The sequence below is a fragment of the Sminthopsis crassicaudata genome, chromosome 5 (assembly GCF_048593235.1).
Source record: "Sminthopsis crassicaudata isolate SCR6 chromosome 5, ASM4859323v1, whole genome shotgun sequence".
In the NCBI taxonomy this organism is placed as follows: Eukaryota; Metazoa; Chordata; class Mammalia; order Dasyuromorphia; family Dasyuridae; genus Sminthopsis; species Sminthopsis crassicaudata.
This window is the reverse complement of record NC_133621.1, coordinates 45164857-45177154: the sequence shown is the minus strand read 5'-3', so window position 1 is coordinate 45177154 and position 12298 is coordinate 45164857. Positions and strand designations below refer to the sequence as shown.

Here is a 12298-nt window from a genome sequence, read left to right as displayed (position 1 = left end):
TTTACTCTTGCTTGATTTCTTAATACTCTTACTATTTTTTAGTCACCAAAGTTCTTCAGTCTTGATTTCTTTCAGTGCATTTGTAAGTAGTATTAGCTCTCCTTTATAATACTAAATTTGAGGGATATTTAGTCAAAAATGTTATTTATACTTGAAGAAATTGTAACTATGATCCATGATAGAAAACAGGCTAGGGCCCTGTCTATTTAGACATCGGAAGTACAAAAATAGAGAAAATATGAGAAGCAAAATGGTATGGTAGACTGGGCCTGGATTTGAGAAGAACTAGTGGAGGATCCCAGCATTGACATTTGGCAACTATTTGACACTAAGCTGATCCCTTAATCTTTGTTTAAAAACAAAACAAAACAAAAAAAAACTTTCTGAAGATGCTCAATTTGCAAGGGAAGCAGTATAGTGCAGCAAGAACTTTTCTCCTTCAGCTTGTCCCAGTAAGCAATTTCAGGTACCACAAAGCTTCTGTAGGATCTTGTCTTCCCAGACTACTTCCTTACCTTTCCTTTCCCATCTTTTGACAATTAATCCCCAACCTACCATTAAGTCTCCATTTTACACTTAGATCAATAAAAGAAATGAGTAAATATTTCAACCAATTCAGAAGATCTACTATTCACTTTATTCCTTATTTTTGCTGTAAGAACAGAATTTGTTCAAAAGAAGCTTGAAACACATTTTGCCAAAATTTGTATTTATTCAGTTCTTACTGTGACTGTATTCATCTTACATCAAGATAAAAGAAAAATATAGTTAAGACAGCGAATCTTTGAGAACAGTTTAAAAATATTGGTGTTTCTGTTATTTTTTTTTTTATTTGCTACCAGTACTTTTATTGAAAGAAACTGTAGGTATGGGATGATAAATATACAAACTACTTCTCTTTTTTAGTTCAAATTACCTTGTACATAACTGAAAACATTAATCTGACAATGACATTCCAATATTGATTTTTTTTTAAACAATGAACCTCATCATTTGATAATAAATACATAACTTGGCTTTCTAGCACTGCCAGCAGTAAGACATCCAGTTCTAAAGGACTACTTACTTTTCAGATAAAATAAGTTTTATCTAATCCCATATCTGTGACCCTTTTTTCTGCCCTTTCAACATCTGTGATCGATAACATGTGGCTGCTCCTACAATACATTCTCTCCCCTCTCCATAAACTGTTCTTAGAGAAATGAAACAACAAATCCCTTTTAGTAAGGCGCATGCTAGAAAGGGTATATTAGATCATGGACCTTTATTCAAACCAGGGTAAAGGAATTGAAACTTAGGTTGATTTTGATTATATGAGGGTGTTCTGAGTTTTATATACTGCAGTTTGCTTTTTGTAATTGTTAGGCATTACATTCCATTGAATAATAAATGTCATCTCTTCTCTTTCCTTCCAGGCCAGGAAGACTATAGATAAGCTGACCTATATCTCCAAATGCCTAGAGGGAGAAAAAAGCCAGAGCTTTCCACTTGGGCAGCTAAAAGGAAGGAATGTTCTTTTCAAAAAGAGAAATACTTCCCCTCCTAGGAGCTGTCCAAGGTAAAATTCCCAGAAAGGGTAATGTCTCAGCTGTGCTATGGTAGTAACCCTACTCCACCCCTTTTTATCTGTGGCCTGGGCCATACTATCTCGAAGGGTTACACAGCTCACTTATGCACAAAGGGAATGCTTTCCCCAAAGCAATGCTGCATTTATGCCCAATATGGAAGAGAACTACCTCCTGAAATAGGCTGAGTAAAGGAAGGCACCGAGGTGGGTCCTGACACATAAGAGTTTCCTGCTAAGGCTCCCTTTCCACATCTCTGTATCCAAGAACAGAGAAGGGATAAGTCAGCCTAAGAAAATGACAAAACAGCTAAATCTAGAGTAAAGGTATGTTCCAGGCAAGGCATTTTCATGCACCTTTTTCTAAAACAGCTAAACCAAAAGCACCAAAAATAGAGCCGTTTAAAAGCAATTATTAAGCACACTGAATGAAAAAAAAATATGCACCTTTTGAAGGAACAGTAATACACGCACCTTTAACATGTTTGTACCCTGATATTAAAATAGCAGAATGAATTTCAAGTATGAAGAAATATGGTGAAAGGTGAATTGGTAGAAAAAGCAGCCTGGAATGTATGGTTTGCACCCTTAAGGAATTCTTTATCTTGTAGCAAAAGTCAAACTGGACATTTCAGTGAAATAATTTGATTTTAGGTGCAAGATATGGAAAAGTCATTGGAGTATGTTATCAACCTTAGATTCAGATAATCTGGATCAAGCATTGGATACCTCCTCTGGGTTGCAGTGCAAGGTCAGAGGGGTTTTGAGTATGGGAGCAGGGGATACACAGGCATGTCCACAAAAAAGGATGGCATCAAAAGCACCTCTTAACTGGGCCCTTGCTACCTGAGCAGGAGCCGAAGTAAATAAGGAAAAGCCAACTCGGTGGGCAGCTCAAGACAATGGTGGGAAGTGGAGGAAAGGGGCATGACAGATGCCTGGATTAGTGGCAGGAACAGATGGAGAAAGATACAAGATTGTCAGATTGGCAGTATGGTAGGCATCGGCCAAGCAGCGGGTCAGGCAGGGGATTAGAGAAGTCTCTTCTGGCACACAGGACCCCTGCCCTAGACATCACCAGAATAACCTCAATTTCAAACACAGAAACCAATAATTCAAGTGTATAATCCCAGAATTTTTTTCAACATTTACAATATTATCTATGATCAGAATACACTGAAAAAAAAATAAGCTTACTGTGTGTGACCTACGTATTGTAACCCTGAAAAAATAGTTTTGATTACGCTTTGTGGAATTGTAAAAACAAAACAACCCAAACCCCAAATATATTTTACAGTATAAATGTATTTCTACACATCTCAGAACAAATATCCTATAAAAATCTCTAGTGCTGGTACTCTCATGAATACCAATATTGTGCTTCTCTTATCACATACTGTATCTCTACACTAAAAAAGCATGCTTTTCAAACCTTTAGATCAAAAATGAAATGCTAGAAATCTCTCAAGTTACTGAAATGCTGAATATTACTAGTTGCCCAATTCTGGTTGAACATCATTCCACTTGCAATCCCTTTCTTCCTAATAATCAAAGAAAACTACCTCTGTACAAATCCAAGTTCTCTGAGACCTTGAAACTTAGACCTTTTGTTGTCTGAAACATTCAAGAAACCCAAAGACACAACATCCATCACAAAGAGAAACTCTGTAGTAGCCTGACTCAGGGCTCTTTCTGTCAACAGTATTATCTGTTTCCATTTACACATACAAGGGCACTTTATGATTCTGAAGGCTTTTCCCACAAAAACAGGCAAACTAAGGCACCAACTTAAGCATCTGCCCCGGATTGGGATTTTCTCACATGGCAATCTAGGGCAGCTCTTAAATTACTAATATGGTTTTTTAATGAGTTTTTTTTTTGTTGACATTTTTTTTTTGTTAACATTATGCTATCTGTAAAGTTGACAGCAAAAAAACATTTTAAAGTCCTTTCTGTTAATTCCTTTGCCTATTTGATAAAGAAAACTCAGGTGTAAAATGGCAACCAAGCCCATTTAATTTATCTAACGCAAAGGCAGGCAGCTTATTCAAGCACTTAGTTCTAAGTTTTTCCAGCTAGATTAGGTAGCTCTTGGATAATAGTAATTAACATTAAATACACATGAAGTATAAAACAGGAAGCTTTAAGATTTTCTGTCTCCAGCTGTATTTTCACATGATATAATCCAGAAATAAATAGCAATGAAGATTGATGGTAGAAATAAGTTTCTGAATGCTGAACGGCTTTTAGAAAATGTTCCCTACAGATGGGCAGTTGGTATTTAAGTTCTATGGATTCACTAGTACACTTGTTATTCATCACAGCAAAACTCACGAATACAAACTAAAAGACTATATATATTTATATGGGTACCCATCATCACAAACAGGTTCAAGAATAGAAGTAAGATCTGGGATGGATTCAGGTGTAAGAGCAATGTGGTCATTGCCACATTGCGATTACTATTTTGAAATGCAAGTCAAATTCAAAGTGCTTTGGGATCACTGAAATATTGATGATTCTGGTTACACAGTAAATATTTCTAAAAGTCTAGGGGGCTTTTAAGTAAGGGCACAAAGAAGATGTTCAGAACTTACATAGATTGATGCTATAGAAAAACAAGAGAACTGTTTAGAAAGGAAATAATGGTGGACTCTTTTAGGAAAAATCCATTTATCCAACAATGGGACTCCTTCCCTGGTAATTCACCACAAAGTTCTGGTACAGAGGAATATGCCAGGGTAGTTAAGTATTCATTTACAGATATTTAATTGCTGGACTGAGATAGAGAAGTCAAGTAAAATTCACTTGTTATAATGTCATGGCTGGTTAAGGGGCAAGCAGAAATAAGGATGATTTATGAACAACTCTTCTGGGTCCATTTTTTACAGTTAAGTAAGAGTTATTTAAATACAGAATGCAGAAAAAGATCTAGCTTTCTTATAATTCGTTATTTTCTCTTGGGGGAGTAGGGAGTGGGAAGCTTAATCTGTAGACGTGCTGTTCCCAGACTAACAAATCCTGGGCAGAATTTCAATAACTGTACCTCTTCAAAATATTCTTTGTATAAGTTTTATGGAGATATTCTTTGGACTTTAAGGAGGATTTTCTTTCTCAAACACCACCCAATAGCTTTTCTTTCCTAACCACTGTGCAATAGTTGCTTTCTAGGCAGAAACAAAGTCCATGCTATCTTGCTGAGGCTGGACTTTGTTTCAAATAGATGAACAGGAGGGAGGTCAGTCTCATTTCCAGTCAGGTTCTGACAATGACTCCTCCACTGAGATGGCCAATAAATACATCTTAATAAGCTATAAGCTCTGGAATGACTTTGAGGTGGAAGCCATGTTTGGATTCTCACAACTGACTTAGACTTCTTTCTAGCCTCCTTAGAACAATTTAAGGATCTTCCCTTGGTCTTTTGTTTTGGGATTGAAACTGGAAATTCAGTACAGTAAGGTGGATTCTGAACAATCCTTAAGTCTGTCATCCATATAAGATCATAAACACTTGAAAGAAAGTATATGTAAAAGGAATATTTTTAAAAAGGCATTATCTTTTTATTCCCGTGCAGGAAATTAAACAAAAAAAGCCTTTTGATTGGGTCCTGTTCAGAACTGTAAGCAATAGCTGGAAATCCTGGAAGGCAATAAAATTGCTTTTCTGCTTACAATGATCTTACTGGGAAAAACATACTAACTTTGGAGGATATCTACCATAATGGGTTTTTGTGCCAGTTCTGAGTCATTTCTTTGTTATAAAGTCAAATTTTAAAAAAAATCTCTTCTCAAAAATCTATTTGTAAAGTTATCTCAAGTATAATTTTGGGAAAAAAGCAATCAAAACACACACTTACCATACATAATATATATTGCATGCCATATTTGTGTTTAACTATCTACTTACCTATATAGCACATGTATATGAATCACAGATCCACTCCAATTTAGAATCTATGATTTTATCCATGTGCTTACTCCTAAGAAGTTTCTTCTCCCAATACAGATTAGTAGCAGTTCCACAACTGAAAAAACCTTAGCTAGTTTCTTGGGGGCAGAGAGAAAATAAATGACTATATAGTCACAGAACCAATATCTGTCAGAGACAAATTCCTAAGTTGCAATGTTCATGGATCATAGATTAGAAAATGAACTACTTCATATTTCTTCCTAATTCTATATATTCCAATTGGAACACTACAATGTAAAAATTGCTTATTGTCCATTATGTTTGAGGGATTTGTCATATGGGAGTGCAATGCCATAGAAAATTATTTTATGTATTACTTTGTTGTATGATCTATTCACTTATATTTCTTCAGGGTGATGCACCTTCATGTACAAATGCAGCTACCTTAAATGGCAAGGAATATGAAAGAACTGAATTTGAGATGCATAACTCTTTCTAATCAAGACAAATGGGAAGAGTGCTACATTATTATCAAAATTAGCTTAAATAGTTGCTTCTTTTATTAGTGAATAATACTGGCATAGTGATCTTGAAAAAACAAGTAACAAATAAAAATGAAATGAAATCAGGATCTGAGCATGGCATAGTGCTAAAATTTGCCAGATTTTTTCCTAAAATGACATGTTGGAGAAATGTTAGCACAAAATGAATAATCTCCTATCTTAGTGTCAGTCTATAGGAAACAAAACAAGAACTTTTTCCTTTTGTACCTCCTCCAAGCTCTCTTCAAAACTGCTATGGCTAATCAGAGAATACTGTGATCACCAAGGAATTAAGATGACAACTTAATTATCATTAATTAATGGTGGTTATAAGTAAGCAGCTGCATGTTGCCAGTGATGATTTGTAGCAACATAGAAGACATATTGGCTAAATTTAAGGGAATAATGGATGAAAATCAAGAGGACTAGAAGGTGCAGACTGGATCGTATCTACCACAAGGAAATCAAAATAACTAATCAAACTAATCAAAATAACATACATGCACAAAATTCTAAATACATGCTGGGATGGAATTTTAGGCATTGAGGTTCACAGTTCTGAAGAACAGAAGACCCAAGAAGGAAATATTAGTGTGTTGATGCAATTCCATTAACTTTTTTTCTCCTTGAAATTCAATGAAAGGTAACAAAATAACCCCTTTGAAAAGATGAATAATAACCTTAAGAATTCAAAGTAGACTGAGAGGAAATAATGTCATTTAAAAATCTGATGGTACTTTTTGCTCTTTTATGAAGATACACAATTACTCTGCTAGTCCATTGAAAATAGTGTCTTTTCTGAAGCTACCAAAGGCTTTCCAAATTCAAAATGTGTTATATGCTATTTGGGGATGAGTTACTTATTAACACAATGGCTTCAATTCTCTGGTGAATAGTTTCTGTTGTAAATGCTGGGATATGGAAAGGTTTCTGATTTTAGAATGTGAACAGGACTTCCCTATAATTAATGTTTTAAATTATGAGCCACAAGCTTAACTTGAACTTTTGTGTGTGTGTGGAGGGGGGAGCCATGAAATTACAAGCCAATTCATTTTACTCAAATGAGGAAATGAAGATTAACTATGATAAAAACAATACTTTAGAATTTAGGATCAGTTTCTCCACAAATAATTCTTTAGGCTATACTAAATTTAGGGTTCTCACTAGAATTTTAACTTATTCTTACAAAACATTTGTTAATAACACAAACTCTTTGATACCAATATGGTCTCCAAGCCAGCCTTCTTTGGACACTTTCCTTATTTCTTCTGAACTTCCTTTGTCTTCATTGTTTTTATAATTCACAATTTTACAAAAGTGTTTAAACAAATGACATTCATATCTCACAATCTAAAGATTTCGCTCTTCTAAAAATCATTTATACCTAAGATTCTATAATGACATTTCCAAGGTTAATACTTTTGGTGAAACAGAATGAACCCAAATGGCTAAGAATGGTGGTCCCTCTAAGCAATATCTTCCACATCAAGCAATATAATAGCTTCAGGGTTTTGATCTACTTGACTTGACTAAGAAATCTACACTTCTGAGAGAAATAAAAGATATATAGTCTGCTATATTTGTTATAAAAATACTTGAATCTTCCAAGAAGGGGAAGGGAATAATGCATTCTTTGGTAATCTGAATTTTAATGTGTACTGTGTTGTTAGGAAGTTGTATATGATTTTGTATTGTGGACTTCTAATACTGGCATTTCTAGGTCCCATATGTTATATTTACTAGGGTGAAAGGTCCACAGAGTGTAACCAAAGACCATAATGCCAAATAAATAAGGAGAAAAATATCTGTTATGTCTAAAAGGATTGATTACATTATATTGATACATTTCTGTCACAAACTAGAAAAATTTTCTCAATTAAAAAAAAAAAAAAAAAAGCAAAGCTCCCCCCCAAGATAAAAAGATGAACTGCTCCAGTTTTATAATACTGTACCTTTTTTTATACAAGAGATGTTGAGTATGTACTCCTACAAACTTACAAGATGCCAAGATTCTATTCTTAGGCTAGACAATTTTGATCTCTTCTGGTAAGAGCCTCCTTGGGGCCAGAAGGCCTGAAATCCAAGATGTATGCTTAAGAGACAACTATGACAGGAGAAAGGGCTGAATCTGCTCACAATATCCCTCCTTCTTGAACTCCCAAGTTCCTGTTAACTTCAGAGAAGAAACAAAATGGGAGAATCCAACCCATTTTATCTTAGTTTCCTGAAAGTCTGTTTCCTTTGGGTTAAGTTTTTACCTCTTTACCATATCATATATCTCATGAGAAAAGACTAGACAGGTTTTGTTTCACTCTACCTGTCCTGGACTAACTCTAAAACTCTGCCTTGTGCAGTATTTTCTTCATTACTTTGCTACAGAAGCTTTTGGCAAAAGCCCATGGTGGCCCAGTATAAAACGCCAGATAGTTCTCTTTCATTTTAACATGGGAAACAGCATACACATTCTTTTTTTTTTTTTTATATAGGTTTTTAGATATGGCTCAATTAAAGGGTATTTTGAATTCCTAGATGTTCTTGGCTTCTTAGCATTAGCAAAGATCCATGAAAAGTTCCTTGGATGAGTAACTAAAATCCAGTGGGCTTTTCTGGAGCATTGAGGAAAAAGCTTTCCTTGAAAGCAATTGGGTCTGGGGTGGATCCGCAATCAGGAAATGAAAAATATGGTAGGTGACCATCAAAAGCACAAAATGACAAAACAAGTCATGCTCATGCAATATATAAATTAACAGAAGAGATAAGGGTTATATCTCTAACTGATGGAATAACTCAAGAACTCAAAAACGAAGTCAATATTAAATGCTAAAAAAGAAAGTCACAAGCCAATTACAAAACAAAAACAAGCTCTAGAATATAGTAATGCAGCAACCCATTGTTTTTTTCAAAAAGTTCTAAAACTTTTGCCTAAGTGATGACTAGAGGGATGAAGCATCAAGGAATAAAGTTCCTTAAGCCAAGGTTATGGTATGTCAAAAAAAAGCTCTCCACTTTGTTCAAATTTAGTGCCCCAAAGAAAGACAAAATTCTCCCCACTTCTGGTCATAGATGGTATTATCTAAACCACCTGCAGGATAATTTTATTTCAAGGACTAATGCTGATGGCTAAAAACTCATTCACTGATGTTGAAATCATAAAAAACATGTGCAATATTCTTCTTAGCTGACTCCTCACTTTATTTCAAAGGAGAACCCCCATTTTTATATCACTGAAGCAAAACAGTATGTGTATTTTTTGTTTTAAAAAGTGACTCCCCAAACCCATCTAGTTTGATATATTTGCATACCCCATGAAATGGCATATTTTGATTTCTCAAGAACACTATAATGTTTTCTAAAGCATACAAGTTAAGTATACATATGTTTTTTAAGTCTCAGGCTGGTATTCGTCCATTCCTTAATAATTCTGCTTCTGAACATAATCTTAATTGGCAGATATATTAAAAGCATAAGTCCCACAGCAAAAGTGACAGTCTATCTTATTTCTCCAAAGAGATTATGTTCTTGCTATCAGACATTAGTCATTAGGAAACAGTGTGCGTGAGCAGAGGATTGAGGGGGAACATGGCCACAAAAGCAGCTATCTCTAAGGTCAAGGTGGAGATTGTAAAAAAGCAGGAAAAAGCAGAACTAGTCACGATATGAAGATCTCTATTCATCTCCATACCTAAGAACCAGGAGTGGGCTGAGTGCCTTCCATAAAGGATCCCTACTCCAAACCAAAAAGCAAAGATGGGCTAGATATTGAGGGGTGGGGGAGGAAGAGAACCACCCCAACGGTTGCATTTGTAAAGGAGAAAGCTACTCTTGAAAAATAAGTAAAGGCTTTTGGGGTTTTTTGCCCCTTTTTAAAAAGATAAATGCTGTACTGAAAATAGACTGAGTTACCAAAGTAAAAATACTAAGTAAAAGATTCAAGCCGTCTTCTCTACAAGTTTGTACATCTATTTTATTTTTGCTGGTTCCACAGAGGGACATATATACTTGACTCATCTCCTTAAGCTACAAAAGCACAGGACCATGATGAATGATCCTTGAAGGGGAAGACCACTAAGGCCTGAATAAGGTTGAAGAGTTTGGGTAATGAAATTGCAATCTTACTCCATAGAAATGAGAGGTTTGTCTGATACATGAAGACAGTGTGTAAAAGTAACCAGCTGGCAGTAATGGACTTAGGCACTAGGAGGTAATATGCAATACATATTTTGCAAGTAAGGCAGTGCATTATAGAAAAGTACAGTGTTAACATGTAGAGATAACGCTTAGGGCATTCCTGTAACCAGCTAGAAAAGAAGGATTCTCTCAACTAAAATAAGAAATGCTTTAAAAATAGAGGCCTTTAAAAAATGTTTAAAGGTTGCAAATCATGAAAAAAAAAGACGCTCTATTTTTTTTTTTTACCATCTTCATTTACTTAATTTTTTTTTTTTTTTTTAAGTTTTAAGAGGGAAATTCCCTGAAGTCAATAACAGGTAGGGAAATTATTCTGGGGCCCTGTTTTAAGAGAAAAATAATTATGTTGTACAATCAAAACAAATTTGCATTGAATAAAATTAGCTTTCTAAGGAGGGCAAAGGATAATATGTATTTTGAAATACTTCCCTTAAAGATATTCATAGCAGGGCTGAAAAGGCAGGGATGGATTTTTCAGTGTGCATCCACTTTTGCCTAAGTAGTAATAAACTCGTAACTCCTTGTAAACTCACTGCATTTGGAAAGAAAGGAGATGTCAACATAGGCCCAAATTTCTCATTTCTAGAGAAGCCCTAATTCTGGTATTTTCTCTTCAGTAAATAGATGCATCTGTATTCCATTCCCTTCAGCCTCTAAAAATTCAATTATTCTATGCAGTTAAAAAAATAACACTTTAAGAGATCACAAGCGCGCACGCACACACACACACGCATACACACACCCACACTCATACTCACACTCACTCTCACTCACTCAAAGAGTACCAAATTAGGCTTCAGCAGCTATAGAGAGATTACATCTTAAGTCGGCAGTGACTGGATTATTCCTACTTCACTCTGGCAGCATTTGATGTTGGACAAAAGAAACGGCAGCAAAATTGGTCAGCAGCTTCTCTTCATCTGGAGTTTTTTTTTTGTTTGTTTTTGTTTTGTTTTGTTTTGTTTTTTTTGTCTTGTTTTTCCAGGTATTTTGAACAAACACACAAACGAACGAACAGACACACGAACATGAAACTCAAAATTGCTTTTGCATTGATTTGGAAACAGTAAACTCGGCCAGTTTCCCGGGAGAAACAGATCGTCATCCAGAAGAGAGAGGCAGACCCTCCAGAAGCCCAGATGTGATCAGTGACCGCACTGCCTTCCCAGGGGGCGGCCCCTCAGTTATCAGTTCAACTCCAGGGAGCACTGATCGCCTCAAGCGCTGTTGCCCTCACTGCTGCTTTGGCTGGGGGGTGTCCGAGGGTCCACATTTTCATGAGGTTTCTCTACATCATGGAAATACGGGTGAGACAATGCACTGCAAGCCGAGATTCTTTTTGCTGGGTTGAATGTCAAGCACTTCTGTGAGGAGAGAAGAAAGGGGGAAAATATTCCAATAAAATCTGTAACAAATAATTTACATGCAGTACTATAAATGTACTTGCTATTGTACATGGAGTGATAATCAACCAAGGGTTCTTAATGTTTTCTGTTAGTCATGTTTTTCAATACATAAAATAAAATATATAAGATTGTAATATATGAAAATTTAATATACACATATGGAGGAGAAGCAGGGTGGTACAGTGGATAGAAAGCCAACTTTTAGACCACTGCTTTGAGAAATGAGAATCTATACCACAGTACACTAAGATTTAGTACAGTGTAGAGAACTATTCTAGACCATACAATACCATACTATAATATTCTATAGCTAAGCATGAAGAAGTTTGTATCCTAAAAGGCATTCACTAGGCAATGAATTATTTTGGCCACAGCAACTCATGAATCCTTCTGCCAAGATATGGAGAGGCTACGACCTGCCATTCTGGCATGTGAGACAAGCCATGCAGGGGATGTGGGTCATGAAGGAAACCTTGGATATTGGCCAGGGGAAAATTTAACTGGAGAAAGGGGAGATGCAATTCAACAAATCACTTTTGTTAACTGGGTACCTCTGCACAGATTGTCTATCCCCCCAATCTGGAATGTCTTCCTTTCTCTTCCTCTTTCCTTCTGCTTCTTCCTTCAAGACTTAGTTCCAATGTCATCTTCAGCAGGAGGCATTTCTTAGTCCCTTATCCTGTCACAAG

The 12298-nt window shown here is 35.8% G+C and overlaps 1 protein-coding gene across 1 annotated transcript in view; it reads right to left on the bottom strand.

Moving 5' to 3' along the window:
- Positions 1 to 11232: 11232 nt before the first annotated feature.
- Positions 11233 to 12298, bottom strand: part of CDK6 (cyclin dependent kinase 6) — a 236727-nt gene continuing 235661 nt past the window's right edge. Inside the window, exon 7 of the mRNA XM_074272228.1 lies at positions 11233 to 11567. Coding sequence (XP_074128329.1) covers positions 11421 to 11567 — 147 coding nt within the window. The 3' untranslated portion in view covers positions 11233 to 11420. The remainder of the gene's footprint in view (positions 11568 to 12298) is intronic.